At 47.0% G+C, this 18,778-nt stretch overlaps 1 protein-coding gene across 3 annotated transcripts; it reads right to left on the bottom strand.

The window, feature by feature from the left end:
- Window positions 1–2,915: 2,915 nt before the first annotated feature.
- LOC115778024 (nucleoside diphosphate-linked moiety X motif 17-like) lies at window positions 2,916–12,417 on the bottom strand. 3 transcript variants are annotated; one of them, XM_030726039.1, is made up of 9 exons: window positions 12,297–12,417; window positions 5,696–5,811; window positions 5,494–5,610; window positions 5,220–5,403; window positions 5,102–5,127; window positions 4,886–4,978; window positions 4,273–4,371; window positions 3,402–3,535; window positions 2,916–3,210 (listed from the first exon to the last, which is right to left on the bottom strand). In XM_030726039.1, exons 2-9 carry the CDS (start codon window positions 5,768–5,770, stop codon window positions 3,045–3,047), a joined length of 894 nt encoding a protein of 297 aa, XP_030581899.1. In that variant the 5' UTR covers window positions 5,771–5,811; window positions 12,297–12,417; the 3' UTR covers window positions 2,916–3,044. The 3 variants fall into 3 exon arrangements, with proteins under 3 accessions (XP_030581899.1, XP_030581901.1, XP_030581902.1); XM_030726041.1 differs by having other exon boundaries at window positions 12,203–12,344; XM_030726042.1 differs by having other exon boundaries at window positions 12,123–12,340.
- Window positions 12,418–18,778: the final 6,361 nt, after the last annotated feature.

Raw genomic sequence — 18,778 nt, 5'->3', positions numbered from 1 at the left:
TAACAGTTTCAAGCTGAGTGCATTCATTAGAATTAAAATTTAGATTGGAATAACGTTTGTATTCTCATGTAATATTATTTTATATTATTACAATAATATATAATGAGGTTTGGTTAGTTTTACACAAAAATAGCAGGTAGAAACATCCTCCAAAGAACTACTTTTACTTTCTTACTTTGAGTACATTTCAGAGCCTGTACTTTTTTACTTTTACTTAAGTAGAGAAGTTGAACCAGTACTTCGACTTTTACTAAAGTATTTTTTAACATAAGTACTTGTACTTCTACTTAAGTACAGAATGTCAGTACTTTTGCCACCTCTGGTTAAATGCAGGCCCATCTATCTGCCCCGTGAGTTTACAGCTGTTTTGATCACTGTTGTTTATCTTCCCCCTGATGCTAATGCTAACTCGGCTGTTAGTCTCTTACATGACACGGTTTGCAGTCAACAGAGCAGATATCCTGAGGCTGTACACATCATTGCAGGAGACTTTAACCATGTCGATTTAAAGACTGTTCTACCCAAGTTCCATCAGCATGTTAAATGCCCTACAAGAGGGAACAACACACTGGATAAAGTCTACTCTAACATCAAGCTGGGTTTCAGGGCTGTGCCACTGCCACATCTGGGCCAGTCAGACCATCTGTCCCTGCTTATGATTCCAGCATACACCCCCCTCAGCAAAACTGCTCTTTCTACATCTAAGACTGTTCAGACCTGGCCTGAAGGTGCCTCTCAACAGCTGCAGGACTGCTTTGAAACAACTGACTGGGACGTATTCAAGCACCAGGACCTGGAGCAGTACACCTCGGCTGTTCTGGACTACATCAAGTTCTGCACCGACACTGTAACTGTGGACAAGAATATCCGGGTTTTTCCAAATAGAAAGCCATGGATGAATGGAAAGGTGCAGAGCTTACTCAGAGAAAGGAACATCGCCTTCAGAGCTGGTGATGGGGCGCTTTACAGCGCTGCCAGAGCCAACCTGAAGAGGGGCATCAGGGAGGCCAAGGCTGTGTATAAGAGGAGGATTGAGGACTGTTTCCAGAGCCACGACTTCAGGCAGGTGTGGCAAGGGGTTCGGCATATTTTGAACTACAAACCCAGCCTGTTAGTTGATCAGCGTAACATCAATCTGGCAGAGGAGCTGAACAGCTTCTTTGCACGCTTTGAGGTACAGCAATCAGAGACAGCCATCCAACATCCCTCAGCAGGCAGCAGCAGCATCCTCAGGCTGCAAGAGCAAGAGGTGAGGCGTATGCTGGAAACTGTGAACCCCAGGAAAGCTGTGGGGCCCGATGGTGTCTCTGGACGGATACTGAAGGTCTGTGCGGCTCAGCTGGCTGGTATTTTTACCAGCATTTTTAACCAGTCCCTGAGCCAGGCTGCTGTCCCTTCCTGCCTGAAATCCTCCATTATCGTCCCCATCCCCAAGAAGAACACTATCAGAGGTTTGAATGACTACAGGCCAGTAGCACTCACACCAATTGTTATGAAGTGCTTTGAAAAGCTTGTCCGGGCTCACGTCATCTCCAGTCTCTCCCCCAGACTAGACCCCCACCAGTTTGCCTACAGAGCCAACCGGTCCACAGAGGACGCCATTGCCACGGCCCTCCACTCTGCCTTCTCTCACCTGGAGCAGGGGGGGAACTACGCTCGGCTGCTCTTTGTGGACTTCAGCTCGGCGTTTAACACCATCCTTCCTGGCAGACTGGTGACTAAACTGTCAGATCTGGGGATACCACGCTCCACCTGTCTTTGGATCAAGGACTTCCTGACAGACCGTTCCCAGAGGGTAAGAGTAGGTCCCCACCTCTCTTCAGCCATCAGCCTCAGCACCGGCTCTCCACAGGGCTGTGTGCTGAGTCCCCTACTCTTCACCCTCTATACACATGACTGCACCTCCATACATGCCAGTAACTGCATCATTAAGTTTGCGGATGACACCACTGTGGTGGGGCTCATATCAGGCGGGGATGAGTCAGCATACCGGGACGAGGTGCAGCGGCTGTCAAGGTGGTGCAGTGAGAATAACTTGATCCTGAACACCACTAAGACAAAGGAGATGGTAGTAGACTTTAGGAGGACAACACATGTCATTCAACCTCTGTTCATCGAGGGGGATGAAGTGGAGCTGGTTTCAGATTTTAGGTTCCTGGGAGTACATCTGCAGGATGATTTGACCTGGAGTATCAATACGACCAGCATTGTCAGGAAGGCCCAACAGAGACTGCATTTCCTGAGGGTTCTTAGGAGCAACTATCTGACCCAGAATCTGCTGGTGTCCTTCTACCGTTGCTGTGTAGAGAGCATCCTGACCTACTGTCTGTGCGTGTGGTTCAACAGCTGCGCAGCAGCAGACAGGAAAACACTCCAGCGAATCATCAACACGGCTCAAAAGATCATAGGCTGTCCCCTGCCCTCCCTCCAGGAACTGTTCAATGCCCGCTGCCAGAGGAGGGCACAGAACATCCTCCAGGACCCCTCACACCCTGGACACTCCTTGTTTCAGCTACTGCCATCAGGCAGACGTTTCAGGACAATGAAGGCCAGAACAAACAGACTGAGGAACAGCTTTTATGCCAGGGCTATCATTGAACTGAACTCTGTGTGGTTTGGACAGTGATGTGGGGTGGTAGTGCTGACTGTGTGCGTGCGTTGGTGTGTGTATTGGGGCTAGATTCGTCTGTTAATTTACTATTGTGCACTGTATTTTAGTAATCATTTTTATCACTCATATTTTTATTATTTTATTATTTATTGTCTGAGGCACCTAGAAAGGAATGCATTTTAAATTTCGTTGTGCAACTTCTGTGTACAATGACAATAAAGATTCTGATTCTGATTCTGATTCTGATAAACAGCCTGCCAGCCACACCTGGTCTGCACTGCCACCTGCTGGTCTGAATTAACAATAGAAAGTCATTTCTATTTTAAATGTTTCTGTGTAGAACAGCAGTGGGATTCACAGCAAAATCATTTCTCTCATCCTGGCGTGTCCTTCCTGATGCCTGCAGGGTGGGGTTTTAGATGGCGGCTCAAGGTCAGAGGTCAGGCTCATCCAAGGTCCTGAGCCACAGCTCCAGGGCAAACTTGGTCCCGGTGCTGACCCGCTCCACATCGGGACCGCTGGCTGGCGCCCGACTGATGAAGACCGCCAGTGGCATCAAAGACTCAGTCAGAGCGCCATCTGCAGACATCTGCGACACACTGAAACACAGACAGACGTCCAAAAAGACCACAGACAAGTAGACATTAAAAATATATATCAATTTTTATAGAAAGGCTGCAAAATCAAAACATAAAAATTGACTTTTTTCTACATTTAACAAGTTGATTTGATCTGATTTACTAATGAGCACCAGATACCCGACTCCAGCTCTCATCTAAACCTGTGATACCTGATGCTATCCGGCTGGTCGTCCAGCCGAACCTCGGCATCCTCGCCGTCCACAGCAGACACGATGGCTCTGACCAGCCGGCTGTCAGCCCACAGACAGGCACTGACCTCAGCAGGCGAAGGCCTGAGAGAGGGCTGCGCGGGGGGGGGACAACAGGAGAGGAACAACATAAGAGCCTGGTTTGCAAAAGTCGCTTCAAAATTATGAAAATTTACAAAAAACAGAGACAAATGTTAAAGACAAAGGGGTAAATATAAAAGACAGAGGGGTACATTCAAAAGAAGTGAGGTAAATTAAACCATATGCACTCATAATTACATTAACCCCTTAACTGGCAGAAAAAAAAATCACCTGAAACAACTTCATAACACCCTCTGGTTATTATTGGCTCTGAACAACCCATTTCATAGCCTATTAACCGGCCGCGTCTGGTCCGCAGGCCGAATCAAGTGCATTTATATGGCAGGCTAGACCCGCCCATTTTGATTGACACCTCATTCGGCCAATCATGTTAAGAAATGGGTTTCCCAGAGCCAATAATACTCAGAGGGCGTCACGTAGCTTTGTCAGGTGATTTGGTGCAGCCAGTTACATGATTGGCCGAATGACGTGTCAATTAAAAATGGGAGGGTCTAGCCTGCCATATAAAAGGGACTACAAACGGCCGTCACTGGGCCCTGGCCAGTTAAGGGGCTACAATAACAACAGAGGTGTGTTTGCTTTGTCCAAAGCCACTGAGCTCATTTCTATCATCATCCAGCATGATGTATATGATGTATATGGCACTAAGATCAGGTAAAAGTCATCCAGCAGTTTCTAAAATGATGCAAAGATCACGCCCACCACCAGAGGAGACACTGTCAGCTGTTACCTGTAGCTGCAGGTGAGTGAGGGACGAGTGCAGCAGCATGTAGATGACTATGTGATGTCTCTGAGGAAGACCTCTGGACAGCATGGGAGGAAACACCGACTGACAGAAGGAAGGCAGAGAGGGCTGTGACATATATAACCCCACTTCAAGGACATTAGGACACAGAGTACAATGTAAAAAACAGCAGCAGGGAATGATCTGCAAATCATTTTAATGGTATATTTGACTGAAATATATAAAAAGTATAATAAGTCAGACTCATCCCCTTTGCCACAGATTCTGTTCATAACTTTAATGGACAGAGTTTATAGGTCCAGCAAACTGGCAGAGAGGTTCCTGTTTGGTGGCCTCAGGATCACCTCTGCCTTTTGTGGCTGATGTGGTTCTGTTGGTTTCATCGAGCGATGACCTCCAGCTCGCTCTGGGCTGGTTAGCAGCCAAATATGAAAAGGCAGGGAGGAGTTCAAATGACTTCACTCTGATTTACACTTTAAACAGCATCCCAACCTTTTCACACAGTTTTGCTTTTCATCACACACACACATCATCAAAAAACATATACAGGTGATGCTGTGTGTGTGTGTGTGTGTGTGTGTGTGTGTGTGTGTCTCACCTCCCACAGTCCCAGGATTTTTGGAGAAACTTGCTCCGGTTCCAGTTTGAGTCCAGTTTCCTCGTGTAGCTCCCTGAGACCTGCATCCAGAAGCTTCACACAAATACAGGAATAAAGTTCACACAATTACACCATATTTAACCTACATTTGTGTTGTTGCAGTTAGCAAGTTGATTTCACAAAGAAAATCATGCCCAGAAACAAAGAATTATTTACCGTCTCATCTAGCTCCACATGGCCACCTAAAAGTCAACAAAACACGAGCTTTACAAAGCAAAAAAACACACATCTGTGTGTGTGTCTGTGTGCAAACAGAGATCTGTGTGTGTTAAACCTGGAGGAACCCAGACGTTGGGAAATATCCGAAGCTCCTTCGCCCGCCTAGTCAGCAGCACTCTCTGATTGGCTGTCTGTAGGATGATGGCCACGCCCACATCCACGCCACGCTGTTGAACATCCTGTGGGATTGCAGCTGCCTCTGTGGCTGGCAGGTGTTTGATGGGACAGAAGGCAGGCCTCTGAGAAATGAACAACCCTTTTACAGCATGTAAATTAACGTCATGGGGTAAATACTCGTGACAGAGGGGTGAATACTGAGTGTGTCTGACCTTCAGAGGGACCCTTTGACCTCTGTCTCCTTTGTAAAGAATGAACTGATTTTTCTCCAGCGTGCAGCTCACCTCCACCTCATCATCGGCGCTGTCAGTGAAGTGCCCCGTTATACTCTGAGGCACATGAAGAAGAAAAGTGATCGAGTCCCCTCTGCTCCTTTAAAGGAGGGTGAGGGTCTGAAACAGCGTCTGCACCAACCTGCACGAACTGAGCTCGCTGTGGAGCCGCTCGGTCCTTACACACATACACCAGGATCTTCCTCACTTTATCCATGGCACCTCCTCGACCGCGATCACCACGTCTGTCTGTGGGAGCTGAACACATGACCACAGTTTGACCATACAGTGTTTATAATGTGTTGCAAATCAAAAATGATAATATGATGAACAATAAAGCTGCTAATTCAAGCCACCAGAGTCCCAGAATAAAAACACAGAGATGGCAAAAAGCAGAAATGACCCATTTAAGGCTGCAATGAATAATCAAGTAACTCAAATAACACAATGAAAAAAAACGTTCTTTGATGCAAATTTTTTGCTTCGTTTAAAGTCTGCAGCGCTCGGGTGTCCTTGTGTAAATGCATGGGTCAGTAAAACTGTGAGGGTTGTTGGGTTGGACAGTGAATTATTATTAACATTAATTATTATCATGTACACCATCAGGACGTCTTTTTTCTGCAGCAGCATTGCTGAATCGGACAAACCAGAGCTCTGAGAATGCTGATATTCTTACTTTTCATTATTGCAGCCACCACATGCTCCTTTACAGTCTTACAACCACACATACTCACTCATTCAATAGCACACTTAAACACACACACACACACACATATGAGTACACAAAAACACTTGAACACACACCAAATCTACCTCATCCAGGAGCTACAACACTGTCAGAACTACTGAAAGCCTTACAAGAGGACAGTGAAGGCTTTGTTTACACCTTAGTTTAGGTTGCATGTGTATTTTATTTTGACATTACTGTACTTGTGATTGTGTATTTTTACATTTAAGGAAATGTTTTTTTAATATGATTTTAATATGGGACATACATACAGTGAAAGGGTTTGTTTTTTCTGACAGGTGTGTGCTGATAAACTACTACAAACTGCAGTTTCTAAAATGGAAACAAACAAGCAATTTAATTTAAAAGACCTGTGTATTTTTTGTCTTTTGAATATTTATTATTGCTCATTAATTCAATTCAGTTTTATTTATACAGTGCCAACTCACAACAAACAGTCGCCTCAAGGTGCTTTATGTTGTAAGGTAAAGACCCTACAATAATACAGAGAAAGCCCAACAGTCAAAACGACGCCCTATGAGCAGCACTTGGCAGCAGTGATGTAGACAGTTGTGTTAATGCACTGTTTTGACTAACGGTGTTGCCGTATGAGTCGGTCTCGCGAGGTCGAGAGTAACGCGAGGTGTTAGGGGAACACATATGCTAGGCGTTCTCCCCCATGACTTTTGTGGATTGTCTCTTAACAGCTTGGTATTAATAAATACTGAAACCTAGATCATACGCCTCTCTCGTGATTGACATGGTGTCAGAAGTGGGATATCCCTCGCTGTGACTGAGCCGGACGGAATTTCACAGACAACTCGGCACCAGGAAAGGAGGTGAATAAATCGCCGGAATGGCGGATGGATTCAGATGTCCCGATCCCCTCGTCTTTGACGGAAATGTAGCAGAAAACTGGCGTAAGTTTGAACGTGAATACGAAATATTTATCGCCGCTGCACACAGTGATAAGCCTGCCAAGACGAGAGCATACATACTCCTCAATCTGGCGGGACCGGAGGCTATAGAAAGGGAACAGTCATTCACATATGCACCCGCGGTCACAGATGGCGAAAACGTCATCACACAGGCGGAGTCCCGGGAGGATCCCGTCTGCCTGCTACGAAAATTTAGAGAAATATGTAACCCGGAAACAAACGTGATAATGGAGAGACACAATTTCAATTCTCGATGCCAAAAACCAGCAGAAACAGTTGAATCGTACGTAAGCACACTGAAAAACCTTGCCAAAACGTGCAACTTCGGCCAATTACAGGATGAACTTGTTAGAGACAGACTGGTCGTTGGAATATGTAATGACAGTGTCAGACGTTCCTTACTCAAAGAAACTGACCTCACGCTAGCAAAGGCTATACGTATCTGCCAAATAAGTGAGCTCACAGACCAACATACAAAAACCCTCTCTGCACCTAAATATGCGACAGCTGCCAGTGTGGATACCATGCAGATAAAACGCAGTAACAAACCCAAAGGCCAGTTGAAATTTAAAGCCAAACCGGAAAGTACACCGATCTCAAACTGCAGCTACTGCGGAGGCACACACCCTGCCCAACGCCACCAATGCCCGGCCTTTGGTCAGCAGTGTCACGGCTGTGGGAATTACAACCATTTCAAGAAGCTGTGCAGATCTACAAGAGTTTGCAAGTCTAGCAGACAAGTAAATCAGCTATTGACAGAGGCAGATTCTGACACTGACACTTTTATGGTTGAGGGCTTGTCAATACAGGGAGACAACAATATCGACACTATACACACTGAGGACTGTTACAAAGGGGAAGGACACTGCACTGTAATGATTAATGACAAAAGCCTTGAATTAAAAGTTGATACTGGGGCCAAATGCAACGTGAGCTCCCTCGATACATACAAAACCATCAAAAAACATGAAGAAATATGCAAACCAAGTAGAATGATAAAACTTGTTGCTTTTGGTGGGACTGTGATCGAGTCAATTGGCACAGTGACTCTGCAATGTGAGCTCAATGGCCAGTACCACATGCTAAAATTCCAAGTTATTCACAAAAGTGCACAGCCTATACTAGGCTTACAAGACAGCCTGAAGATGAAACTGGTCACCTTTAGCAAAGATGTGCACCACATAGACACTGTTCAGGATCAAACAATATCACAGAGGATGTTCAAGGAATATGCGGACTTGTTTACAGATGAACTTGGTGATCTACCTGTAACCTATGTAATGAAGTTAGATCCTACCGTGGTGCCAGCCATCAACCCCCCCCCGCCGCATTCCTGTGGCAATGCAGGAAAAGGTGAAACTGGAACTCCAGAGAATGCAGGACCTTGGAGTAATCGAACCAGTGGACGAGCCCACTGAGTGGGTCTCTAATATGGTTGCTACACACAAGAAAGACACAGATGAGGTTCGTTTATGCATAGACCCACGAAACTTAAACAAAGCACTAATGCGCCCCCATCACCCAATGCGTACAGTAGAGGAGGTGGCAGCGCAAATGTCAGGCGCCACTGTCTTCTCCGTCCTTGATGCCAAAAGCTCATTCTGGCAGATTAAATTAGACAGTGCCTCATCTCTCCACACCACATTCACTACCCCCTTCGGCAGGTTCAAATTCCTCAGGATGCCCTTTGGCATCAATACCGCCTCCGAGGTTTTCCAAAGAGCCATGGAACAAATATTCGCCGGATACCCCTGCGCTATAATCGTGGACGACATTATTATTGGTGGTAGAGACGCAGAAGAGCATGAGAAAAATCTGAGAATGGTTCTGGACCGGGCCAGAAAAATAAAGCTCAGACTCAACAGAAAAAAATGCAAATTCGGGCTCAGGGAGGTGAGCTACGTAGGACACGTGTTCACTGAGGCAGGCCTCAAAGCTGATCCTACAAAAATAGCAGCAATCAATAAAATGCCCCCTCCAGAGGACAAATCAGCCTTGCAGCGCTTTCTGGGAATGGTCACTTACCTGGGTAAATTCATCCCGAACCTGAGCGAGCTGACGCAGCCACTACGGCAACTGCTACACAAGGATGTGGCTTGGAGCTGGACGCAACACCAACAGGATGCGTTTGATGGACTCAAGTTGTGTGTCACAAGGCCGCCAGTGCTCTGTTACTACGACGTCACAAAACCTGTGACTCTCACCTGTGACTCTCACCTGTGACGCATCACAACATGGTTTAGGTGCTGCCTGCCTTCAGAACGACATGCCAGTGGCTTATGCATCCCGCGCACTGACCGAGACAGAACGGAGGTACGCACAAATTGAAAAAGAGCTACTGGCAGTGGTCTTTGCTTGTTACAAATTCTATGACTACATCTATGGCAAACCCGTTGTGATTGAAACTGACCACCAACCCTTGGTCACAATCCACAGTAAGCCCTTTAATGCAATCCCTGCACGTCTGCAGCGCATGATGTTGACGCTGCAGAAATTCAACCTGACCCTGATGTACAAAAAGGGGAAACACCTCTACCTGGCTGACACCCTCTCACGCGCACCTAGACGTGATGTGGGTCCTTCAGATGAGGAAAAGCACGAGTTTGAGGTGATGTCAGTCCAACTGATATCCCCACGGCGGCTTGTTGAACTGCGTGAACACACAGCCACGGACCCAGTCCTCCAGACAATCACCCAGTTTATCAGAAATGGATGGCCCAGGTGCACAGGGAGAGTGCCCGTAGAGGCCAAACCATATTTCAATCTCCGCGATGAACTCACCGTCGAGGATGACATCATCATGCGAAGGCACAGAGCTGTCATCCCTACTTCCTTGCATTCCGAGTATATTAAGGCGCTACACAAGGGCCACCCAGGTGTGGAAGCTACAAAGAGGAGGGCAAGAGAATGCGCATTCTGGCCTTCAATAAATGAGGATGTGGAGACTGCTATACAAGCATGCAGTACCTGCAACAGCCTGAAACCACACCAACAAAGAGAACCACTAAAACTACACGCAGTCCCTGATCTGCCCTGGTCTGTCGTTGCCACAGATATATTCGAATGGGAGAACCACCACTACCTTGTACTCGTGGATTCGTACTCAGGGTGGTTTGAAGTTGACCAGCTCAGCAACATGTCCTCCCTAAGTGTAATTAACAAACTAAAACGACATTTCTCTGTTCAGGGCATACCACAGAAATTGTATTCAGACAACGGCACTCAGTTCACGAGTCAGACATTCTGTGACTTCACCAAATCTTGGGACTTCACACATGTGACGAGCAGTCCCGACTACCCGCAGTCCAACGGCCTCAGTGAAAGGGCCGTACGGAGTGCAAAGAAGCTGCTGGAGACGACAAAAAGGGATGGGACAGACTTTTACCTGAACCTGCTAAGCCTGCGTAACACACCACGGGACAAGATCCTGGGCTCTCCCGCACAAAGACTGCTGTCCAGGCGGACCCGGACGGTCCTGCCCATCTGCAAACATCTGTTAAAACCTGCAGCAAGATCAACGGCTTAGGTCAACGCCCAGCTCACAAAGAAACATGAGACACAGAAACGTTATTATGACAAGTCCAGCAAACCCTTACTTCCCCTGCTACCACATCAAGTAGTAAGACTCCAAACGGAAAAAGGATATGACAGGATGGGCATCGTGAGGCGAAGATGCAATGAACCACGCTCATATGTAGTTGAGTCTGAAGGGAGAGAGTACCGACGTAACAGAAAGCACCTCCTGCCAGTGATGGAACCACAACCTCCTCGACCCTCTGAGCCACTCACACATATAAGCGAACAGAAACAACCTCAAAATAAACACCAACCTGAAACAACAAACCCTGACGCGGAACATGTATACCCAGAACAGTGTCAAATACCAACTACTGCAGAAAAGAGTCCCAACAGTGTACTGCAGGAGAGTCGGAGAGAAAGCGTGGCACAGCCTTCCACATCCACATATGTCACCAGATTTGGCAGAGTTTCCAAGCCAAACAGAAAGTACCTGGACTGAAAGTAAAACTTAAATTAAGGCACCATTATATAAGTGGCTTAAATGTACACATGGTGTAAACTGTTATATTTTGTTGGTTAGAATGAGTAGCTGTTTCGCTCTAGACTGTAACGTTTATGCACCACCTTAACTCAGTTGTCCTCTGTTTTATTTTGATATGTTCAGTTTTGATTGTCAATTCAAGTTCTAACAAGAAGTTCTAAAATGACCTACTATCAGTCAGTTGTGTTCATTTTGCATGTTAGGCCTACAAAGGGGGATGTAGACAGTTGTGTTAATGCACTGTTTTGACTAACGGTGTTGCCGTATGAGTCGGTCTCGCGAGGTCGAGAGTAATGCGAGGTGTTAGGGGAACACATATGCTAGGCGTTCTCCCCCATGACTTTTGTGGATTGTCTCTTAACAGCTTGGTATTAATAAATACTGAAACCTAGATCATACGCCTCTCTCGTGATTGACAAGTGAGAAGGAAAAAACTCCCTTTTAACAGGAAGAAACCTCCAGCAGAACTCAGGGAGGGGCAGTCATCCGCTGCGACTGGTTCGGGGTGACAGCCAGAGATTAATAATAACTAATGACCCATTAATAAAATATTTCGTATCCAATTACTCGATTAATTGATGGAATAATCGATGGACTACTCAATTACTAAAATGATGGAGAGCTGCGGCCATAGACCCATTTCAGAACACAATTATATTAATTAAAATAAACCGGCAGCTGATTTTAACTGCATCCATGTCTTTAGAGCAGCTGTCAGCAGCTGGGTCCCACTATGGAGGATACAGAAAAGCTAAATATGGTTCAAACACTGGTCGGGGTAGAGCCATTAGAGACAACAGAGTCATAGAAGGACTTTGGGCTCAAACACCAAGTGTCCACAAACCTCTGTCAAAGCTAACTTTAGCTACCGCCCTTCAGCTTCATTAGCGGGACTAAAACGCTCCGAAGTGAATTATTTCCCACCTGAACCTTTACAGGTGCTAGCGAAGCCATTTCGATTCAAACTGAATGCAGAGTTTCGAGCAGAAACACAGCAGAAAAAAAACTATAAACCTACTGAAAGAGAGAAGACACTCGCTAACTTCCTCAGGTCATTTCAGCCCGATTCTACTTCCGGTTCCAAACTTCAAAATAAAACCCCGCAGTCTTCCGGACCAACAGCGACGGAAAAACTCACCAGCTTCAGCAAAACAGGTGTTACACCAAATTCTGCGACCCATCATATTCTGCGACCACAGGGCCGATAGCGTACATCCCTCTGCATGTACGTGCTGAATACCAGCGAGAAGGAGACTATTTACGTAAACTGCGTAAGCACCAAAACAGGAGATTGTAAACCTTACGGAATATTATTTCGTTCGCATTGACGAAGGAAATGCGTTATTTTTATTTGACATTGAACACAGCTGGACGGACCGTTGCATTGAATGATTTTATTCTATCGTTTGAAATACATAAACCCACTACTACCCATCCTTCAATAAATTGGTAAACGATAAATAAATGTTGCAGTTTACGTAAATAGTCTCCTTCTCGCTGGTATTCAGCACGTACATGCAGAGGGATGTACGCTATCGCCCCCTGTGGTCGCAGAATATGATGGGTCGCAGAATTTGGTGTAACACCGGCCTCTCTTTATTATGATCATCATCATGTCAGAAAGTAAACACAAAGCTGATGGCATCAGTGCAGGAAATAATAAGAAGAAACACATTTTTCTGTGAAGGTCATGTTTTTATCATTTATGGACAAATGCTGGAAGATTTATTGGGTCATTCTCTGAATTCGGTGCACTTTGGGTTCTCAGGCAAAATAATACAGGAAGTGATAAACCAAGGAACACGCAGACGAGTCACAACACTGGGAACAAGACAACACACTGGGAGGACAAGCACAGGAAATAAACTATAAACACAAAACGCTGGGCAAACGGCCCAGGACATGACAGTTCGAGTAATACAAATAAGCCTGAGCAGCAGTAAACAAATATATATTTATGTAAACATACAGTCTCCGGTCAGGGTAAAGCTCACCCAGAAACAGGGGCGGACTGGGGAGAAAAAGTGGCCCGGGAGTTCCTCACAGACTGGCCCACTATATATATACCTGTATGTGTGTGTGTGTGTGTGTGTGTATACTGTATATGAATCTATACATGGCACGTAGTGTGTATGACTTCTATTGTCATATGGACAATATTACTTCCAGCAATAATATGATTACAATAATACAATAATATGGCATAACAAAATAACTAACAAACTTAACAACTTGACCCTGACAAAATACGGGGGAAAAACAACTGGAAAGCTACTGAAACCTACATTGTTCACCCAGTGAGTAACCTCTGCAGCAACCGACTCTTTTCTGCTACACCATCTATAATTTTATCACTCTCCAGCATCTTTAGGACATCTGTCTGAGTAGCCATGAGCATGAAAGCCTCAAGGTGCTGTTGTGAAAGAGAGCTCCTAATCCTGTTTTTGATGAACCTTAGAGTGGAAAAGCTTCTTTCACAAGCTACCTGTGTTACAGACAGGGTTAGCAGAGACTTGTACGCAAGCCCTATGGTGCTGTATGCATCTGTAAGGAGATTGTATTGCCTCAGAACAAGATAGCAGCAAAATGGACAGTCATTGCAAGATGAACAGTTTTTGCAAACTATCTGCATCTCATCTTCAGCATCCTGTGGTCCTTCCTTTGTTTCCTTGGTTGCATACTCCTCCTTTAAGATAAAAACTTTAACTTTAATGATCCCACGACGGGGAAATTTGCGCATTACAGCAGCTCAGTACAGAAAACTAAAAATAGAATAGAATAAAATAAAATAGAAAAACACTATACACATATACATAAGCACTATATACAGAAAATATATAGTCAATACACACATGTACATATACACACATATACACACACATCAAAACACTATATACAGATATCAAAATATTATATACATTTGTAGCCGGTAAGGTACACAGCATACACGGTATGCATTATATGGGTGAGTGTAATAAATAAAATGTATCTGACTGTATGGATAAAGTGATGGCAGAGGAGGTAAAGTGTCCAAGTGACTCAAGACATTATGAAGTGTTGTACAGTCTAACTGCTGTTGGGATGAATGACCTGCGAAAGCGCTCCTTCCTGCAGCGAGGATGTTTCAGTCTCTGACTGAAGGAGCTGCTCAGCTCACCCACGGTCTCATGCAGAGGGTGATGGGGGTTGTTCATGATGGATGTCAGCTTTGCTAACATCCTCCTCTCACCCATCACCATCACAGACTCCAGAGGACATCCCAACACAGAGCTAGACCTCCGCACCAGTTTGTCGATCCTGCTCCTGTCCCTTTCGGTGCATCCACCCCCCCAGCAGGCCACTGCATAGAAAAGGGCAGATGCTACCACTGAGTCATAAAAAGTCTTTAACAGAGTCCTGCAGACACCAAAGGACCTCAGTCTCCTCAGCAGGTGGAGTCGACTCTGGCCCTTCTTATACAGGACATCTGTGTTTGTAGTCCAGTCCAACTTGTTATTGAGATGAACACCCAGGTATTTGTAGGAGACCACTGTGTCAATATGCTTTCCCTGGATGTTCACCGGTGCTGTAGCGGGTGGCTTCCTCCTGAAGTCTATGATCATCTCCTTCGTCTTGCTGGCGTTGATTTGGAGTGCGTTGTTCTCACACCAGCCGACAAAGTCACTGATGACACCCCTGTATTCCTGGTCGTTCCCATCTGATACACATCCAATGATGGCCGTATCATCTGAGAACTTCTGTAGGTGGCAGTGGTCCGAGTTGTACCTGAAGTCTGAAGTGTACAGACTGAACAGAAAGGGTGAGAGGACCGTGCCCTGTGGCGCCCCCGTGCTGCAGACTACCACATCAGACATACAGTCATGGCACCTCACATACTGTGGTCTGTTGGTGAGGTAGTCGATGGTCCATGCCGTCAGCTGACTGTCTACTCCGGCTCCCTCCATCTTCCCTCTCAGTAGTGCAGGCTGGATGGTGTTGAAAGCACTGGAGAAGTCAAAGAACATGACCCTCACAGTGTTTCCTGCCTGCTCTAGGTGAGAGAGGGATCTGTGCAGCAGGTAGATGATGGCATCGTCCACCCCAATGCCGGGCTGGTAGGCGAACTGCAGGGGGTCCAGCGCTGAGCTCACCAGTGGGCGGAGGTGATGAAGGATGAGCCTCTCCATGGTCTTCATCAGGTGAGAAGTCAGGGCCACAGGTCTGTAGTGGTTGGACTCCCTGGGCTGTGCGATCTTTGGCACTGGAACTATGCAGGAAGTCTTCCACAGTTCAGGAACCCTCTCCAGATTCAGGCTCAGGTTGAAGATATGCAGTACCACCTGACAGAGCTGGTCTGCACAATCCCTGAGCAGTCTGGGGCTGATTCCATCTGGACCCGCTGCCTTCCTGATCTTCGTCTTTCTGAGCTGACTTCTCACCTGATCAGCTGTGAGGTGGATGTGAGGCTGGGTTGGGGTGGGTGATGGGGCTGGCTCCGCTGTAGGTGAGGGTGAGGAGAGTGCAGGCAATGATAGCACTACACCAGGAGAGAGGGGGGTCAGCATACGGAGGGGGGCAGATGGGAGCTGAGGGGTGGAGGAGGTGGTCAACGACCCAGAGTCAAATCTATTGAAAAACAGGTTTAGGTCGTTAGCCGACCCCCGGTCAGCAGACACTGTGGCTCCTCCATTGTCCTCGAAGTGGCCAGAGATTTTTTTCATGTTTCTCCAGACTTCTCGGACTTTGTTATGTTGGAGCTGTTCCTCCATCTTCCTCCTGAAGCTCTCTTTGCCTCTCCGGATCTTGTATTTCACATCCTTTTGCACTCTCCTCAGTTCCTCCTTGTCTCCAGATCTGAAGGCCCTCTTCTTCTCGTTCAGCAGGGCCTTCAGCTCTGGGGTCACCCACGGTTTATTGTTGGAGAAGCACCGTACCTTCTTGGTTGGCACAGTGTTCTCCACACAGAAGTTCATGTAGTCTGTGATGCAGTGGGTGAGGGCGTCAATGTCCTCACCGTGAGGCCTGCAGAGTTCCTGCCAGTCTGTACATTCAAAACAGTCTCTCAGTGCCTCACTGCAGTCCTCAGACCACAGTCTTATTATCTTCTTGGTGGGGGGTTTCTTCTTCACAATGGGGGTGTAGGTGGGGTGAAGAATGACCAGGTTGTGGTCTGAGTGGCCAAGCGGGGGTAGAGGTGATGAGCTGTAAGCCTCCTTTGTGTTAGCAAACAGCAGGTCTAGAGTTTTATTGTCCCTTGTGTGGCAGTCAACATATTGGGTGAAGTTAGGGAGAGTGGAAGAAGGTGAGGCATGGTTGAAGTCCCCAGAGATGATAATCAGGGACTGCGGATGTGCCGTCTGTAACTGAGAGACGGTGGTGTGGATGTCCTCACAGGCTGCTGCAGCGTCGGCCGACGGCGGGATGTAAACAGTTAACACAATAACATGTGAAAACTCCCGGGCCAGGTGGTATGGCCGAACGCTAACCGATAACAGTTCAATGTCTTTGGTACAGCGCTGCTCCTTCACAGTGATGTGTCCTGGGTTACACCATCTCTCATTAACGTACATCGCCAGTCCCCCACCTCTCCTCTTACCACTCTCCCTCATGCTCCGGTCCGCTCTCACCAGCTGAAAGCCCTCCAATGTTACGACGGAGTCCGGTGTGTGGTCCGTGAGCCAAGTCTCCGTGAACAGCAGGAGGCTGCTCTGCTGGTACTCCCACTGCAGTCTGGTTAGCGCCGTCAGCTCTTCCATCTTGTTGGGTAAAGATCTTACGTTGCCCATGAGAATAGATGGAATGCTCGGTTTGTACCGTCTCCTCCTCTCCCGGTACTTCGCTCCAGCTCTGCATCCCCTCCTCCGACGCCGTAATTCCTTCGGAATCTCGGGTCTCTCCTCCGGGAGTACGCTCCTGTTGCACAGGGCTAACAGCTGATCCCGGCTGTAAACAATAGAGTGGCTCACCGGTTCTCCAGATGAAGTGGTGAAAAGTCCCAAAAAGAGTATAAGGAATGCCACTACTCTAATGAAACTTTGCAGGTCCATGGCGGGTTTGATATCCGATATAACTACGAAACTAAGAGTCTGAAAGAAAACCTTAAAATACAAGAAAAACACACAAGAAAGGGAAGTAACCTGGGAGCTGCAGTAACAGGCTGCCTACCGTGGCGCCATCTTGGAAAAAAAAAAAAAAACGGTCCCACTGTCCTGCCAGGCTGATGAGCTCATTCTGTAAACTGGCAACTGTTGCATTGTCTTCAAATGGCAGTAGACACTTGCTCAGCTGTTGGAAAGATGACTCTGGGAATCTGCCAGCATAGGCTGTTACCTGGTTAAAGTTTTTGGGATCCAAAAGTGCCAAATCAGCATATAGTGTGCCATTTTTCAGAAAGCGCTGGTTAATGCTCTCTAAAACTGTGTCCATGATTTGGTTATGGACATCAATCTTGTATGACGTGATAGCATCACTTAGAGACTCATCTCGGCACATCTCACCTGGCGTAGATTTCTTCTTTCTACCACGTTTTTGTGGCAGAGATGCTTCAACTTCCAGCTCATTCTCATCATTTAGGTTGTTGTTGGCCCAATGGACAAATGTGTCTGCTGCTGTTTTGACTTCCTGAAAGTCTCTGCTAATATTTTTCAGCTGCGAGTTTGTTTGTTTTTTTCTGATCTCCGCTGCATGCCGTCAGCCCGCATCAGCTGGCCGGCATGCTCGTTCATGTGTTTACGGGCTCATTCCGCGGCCGCGCGCTAAGCAGATTTGCCTGACTGGAGCGGGGGAGAGGTAATAGGCACCGTTAAACAGCAGCGTGACTATGGGCCGGGGCCGCAGTGCGCGGCAATGGCTCCTCCACGGACTGAGTTAAGCAGCCGGCGGCCCACTAACCCATCGGCCCACCGGGGAAATCCCCGGTAGTAATGTATGCCAGTCCGCCCCTGCCCAGAAATCAAAGTCTGGACGTATTGCTTGGCATCCTCGGGTGCGGTAAACTCCTTCTCAACCCCCTTGTAAGTGATGCGTAGCTGCACGGGGTAAAAAAGGCCGTACCTGACTCCTTCAATGTCCCGAAGCAGACGCTTGACCTCGTTGAAGGCTGCCCGAGCCCGGGCGACCTTGACAGTGTGATCCGGAAATACCGAAATAGTCCCGACTCTGACTTTAATCCGTTGGCACTCCCTCGCACGCCGTAAAATATCTAAACAGTCGCTATAGTAGTGAAGCCTGCACACAATTACTCGTGGTCGGTCACCGGGTTTGGGTTTGGGTCGAAGAGAGCGATGAGACCGGTCCACCAACGGTTCCTTCTCCAGTGCGAACGCTTCCTTCAGCAGTGCGACGACAGCGGTAGGGGTGCAGGAGCCAGCGCCCTCTTCCACACCAATAATCCTGATATTGTTACGGCGCAATCTTGATTCCAAGTCCTCACACTTATCTTCCAGCATGGTAACCTTAGCCGTAAGCTGCTCGAGAGTTGTTTTCATACCGGCGATGTCATCAGTACAACCCGTGAGCACC

The sequence above is a fragment of the Archocentrus centrarchus genome, unplaced genomic scaffold (genome assembly GCF_007364275.1).
Source record: "Archocentrus centrarchus isolate MPI-CPG fArcCen1 unplaced genomic scaffold, fArcCen1 scaffold_96_ctg1, whole genome shotgun sequence".
In the NCBI taxonomy this organism is placed as follows: Eukaryota; Metazoa; Chordata; class Actinopteri; order Cichliformes; family Cichlidae; genus Archocentrus; species Archocentrus centrarchus.
This window is presented reverse-complemented; position numbering and strand designations above follow the sequence as displayed.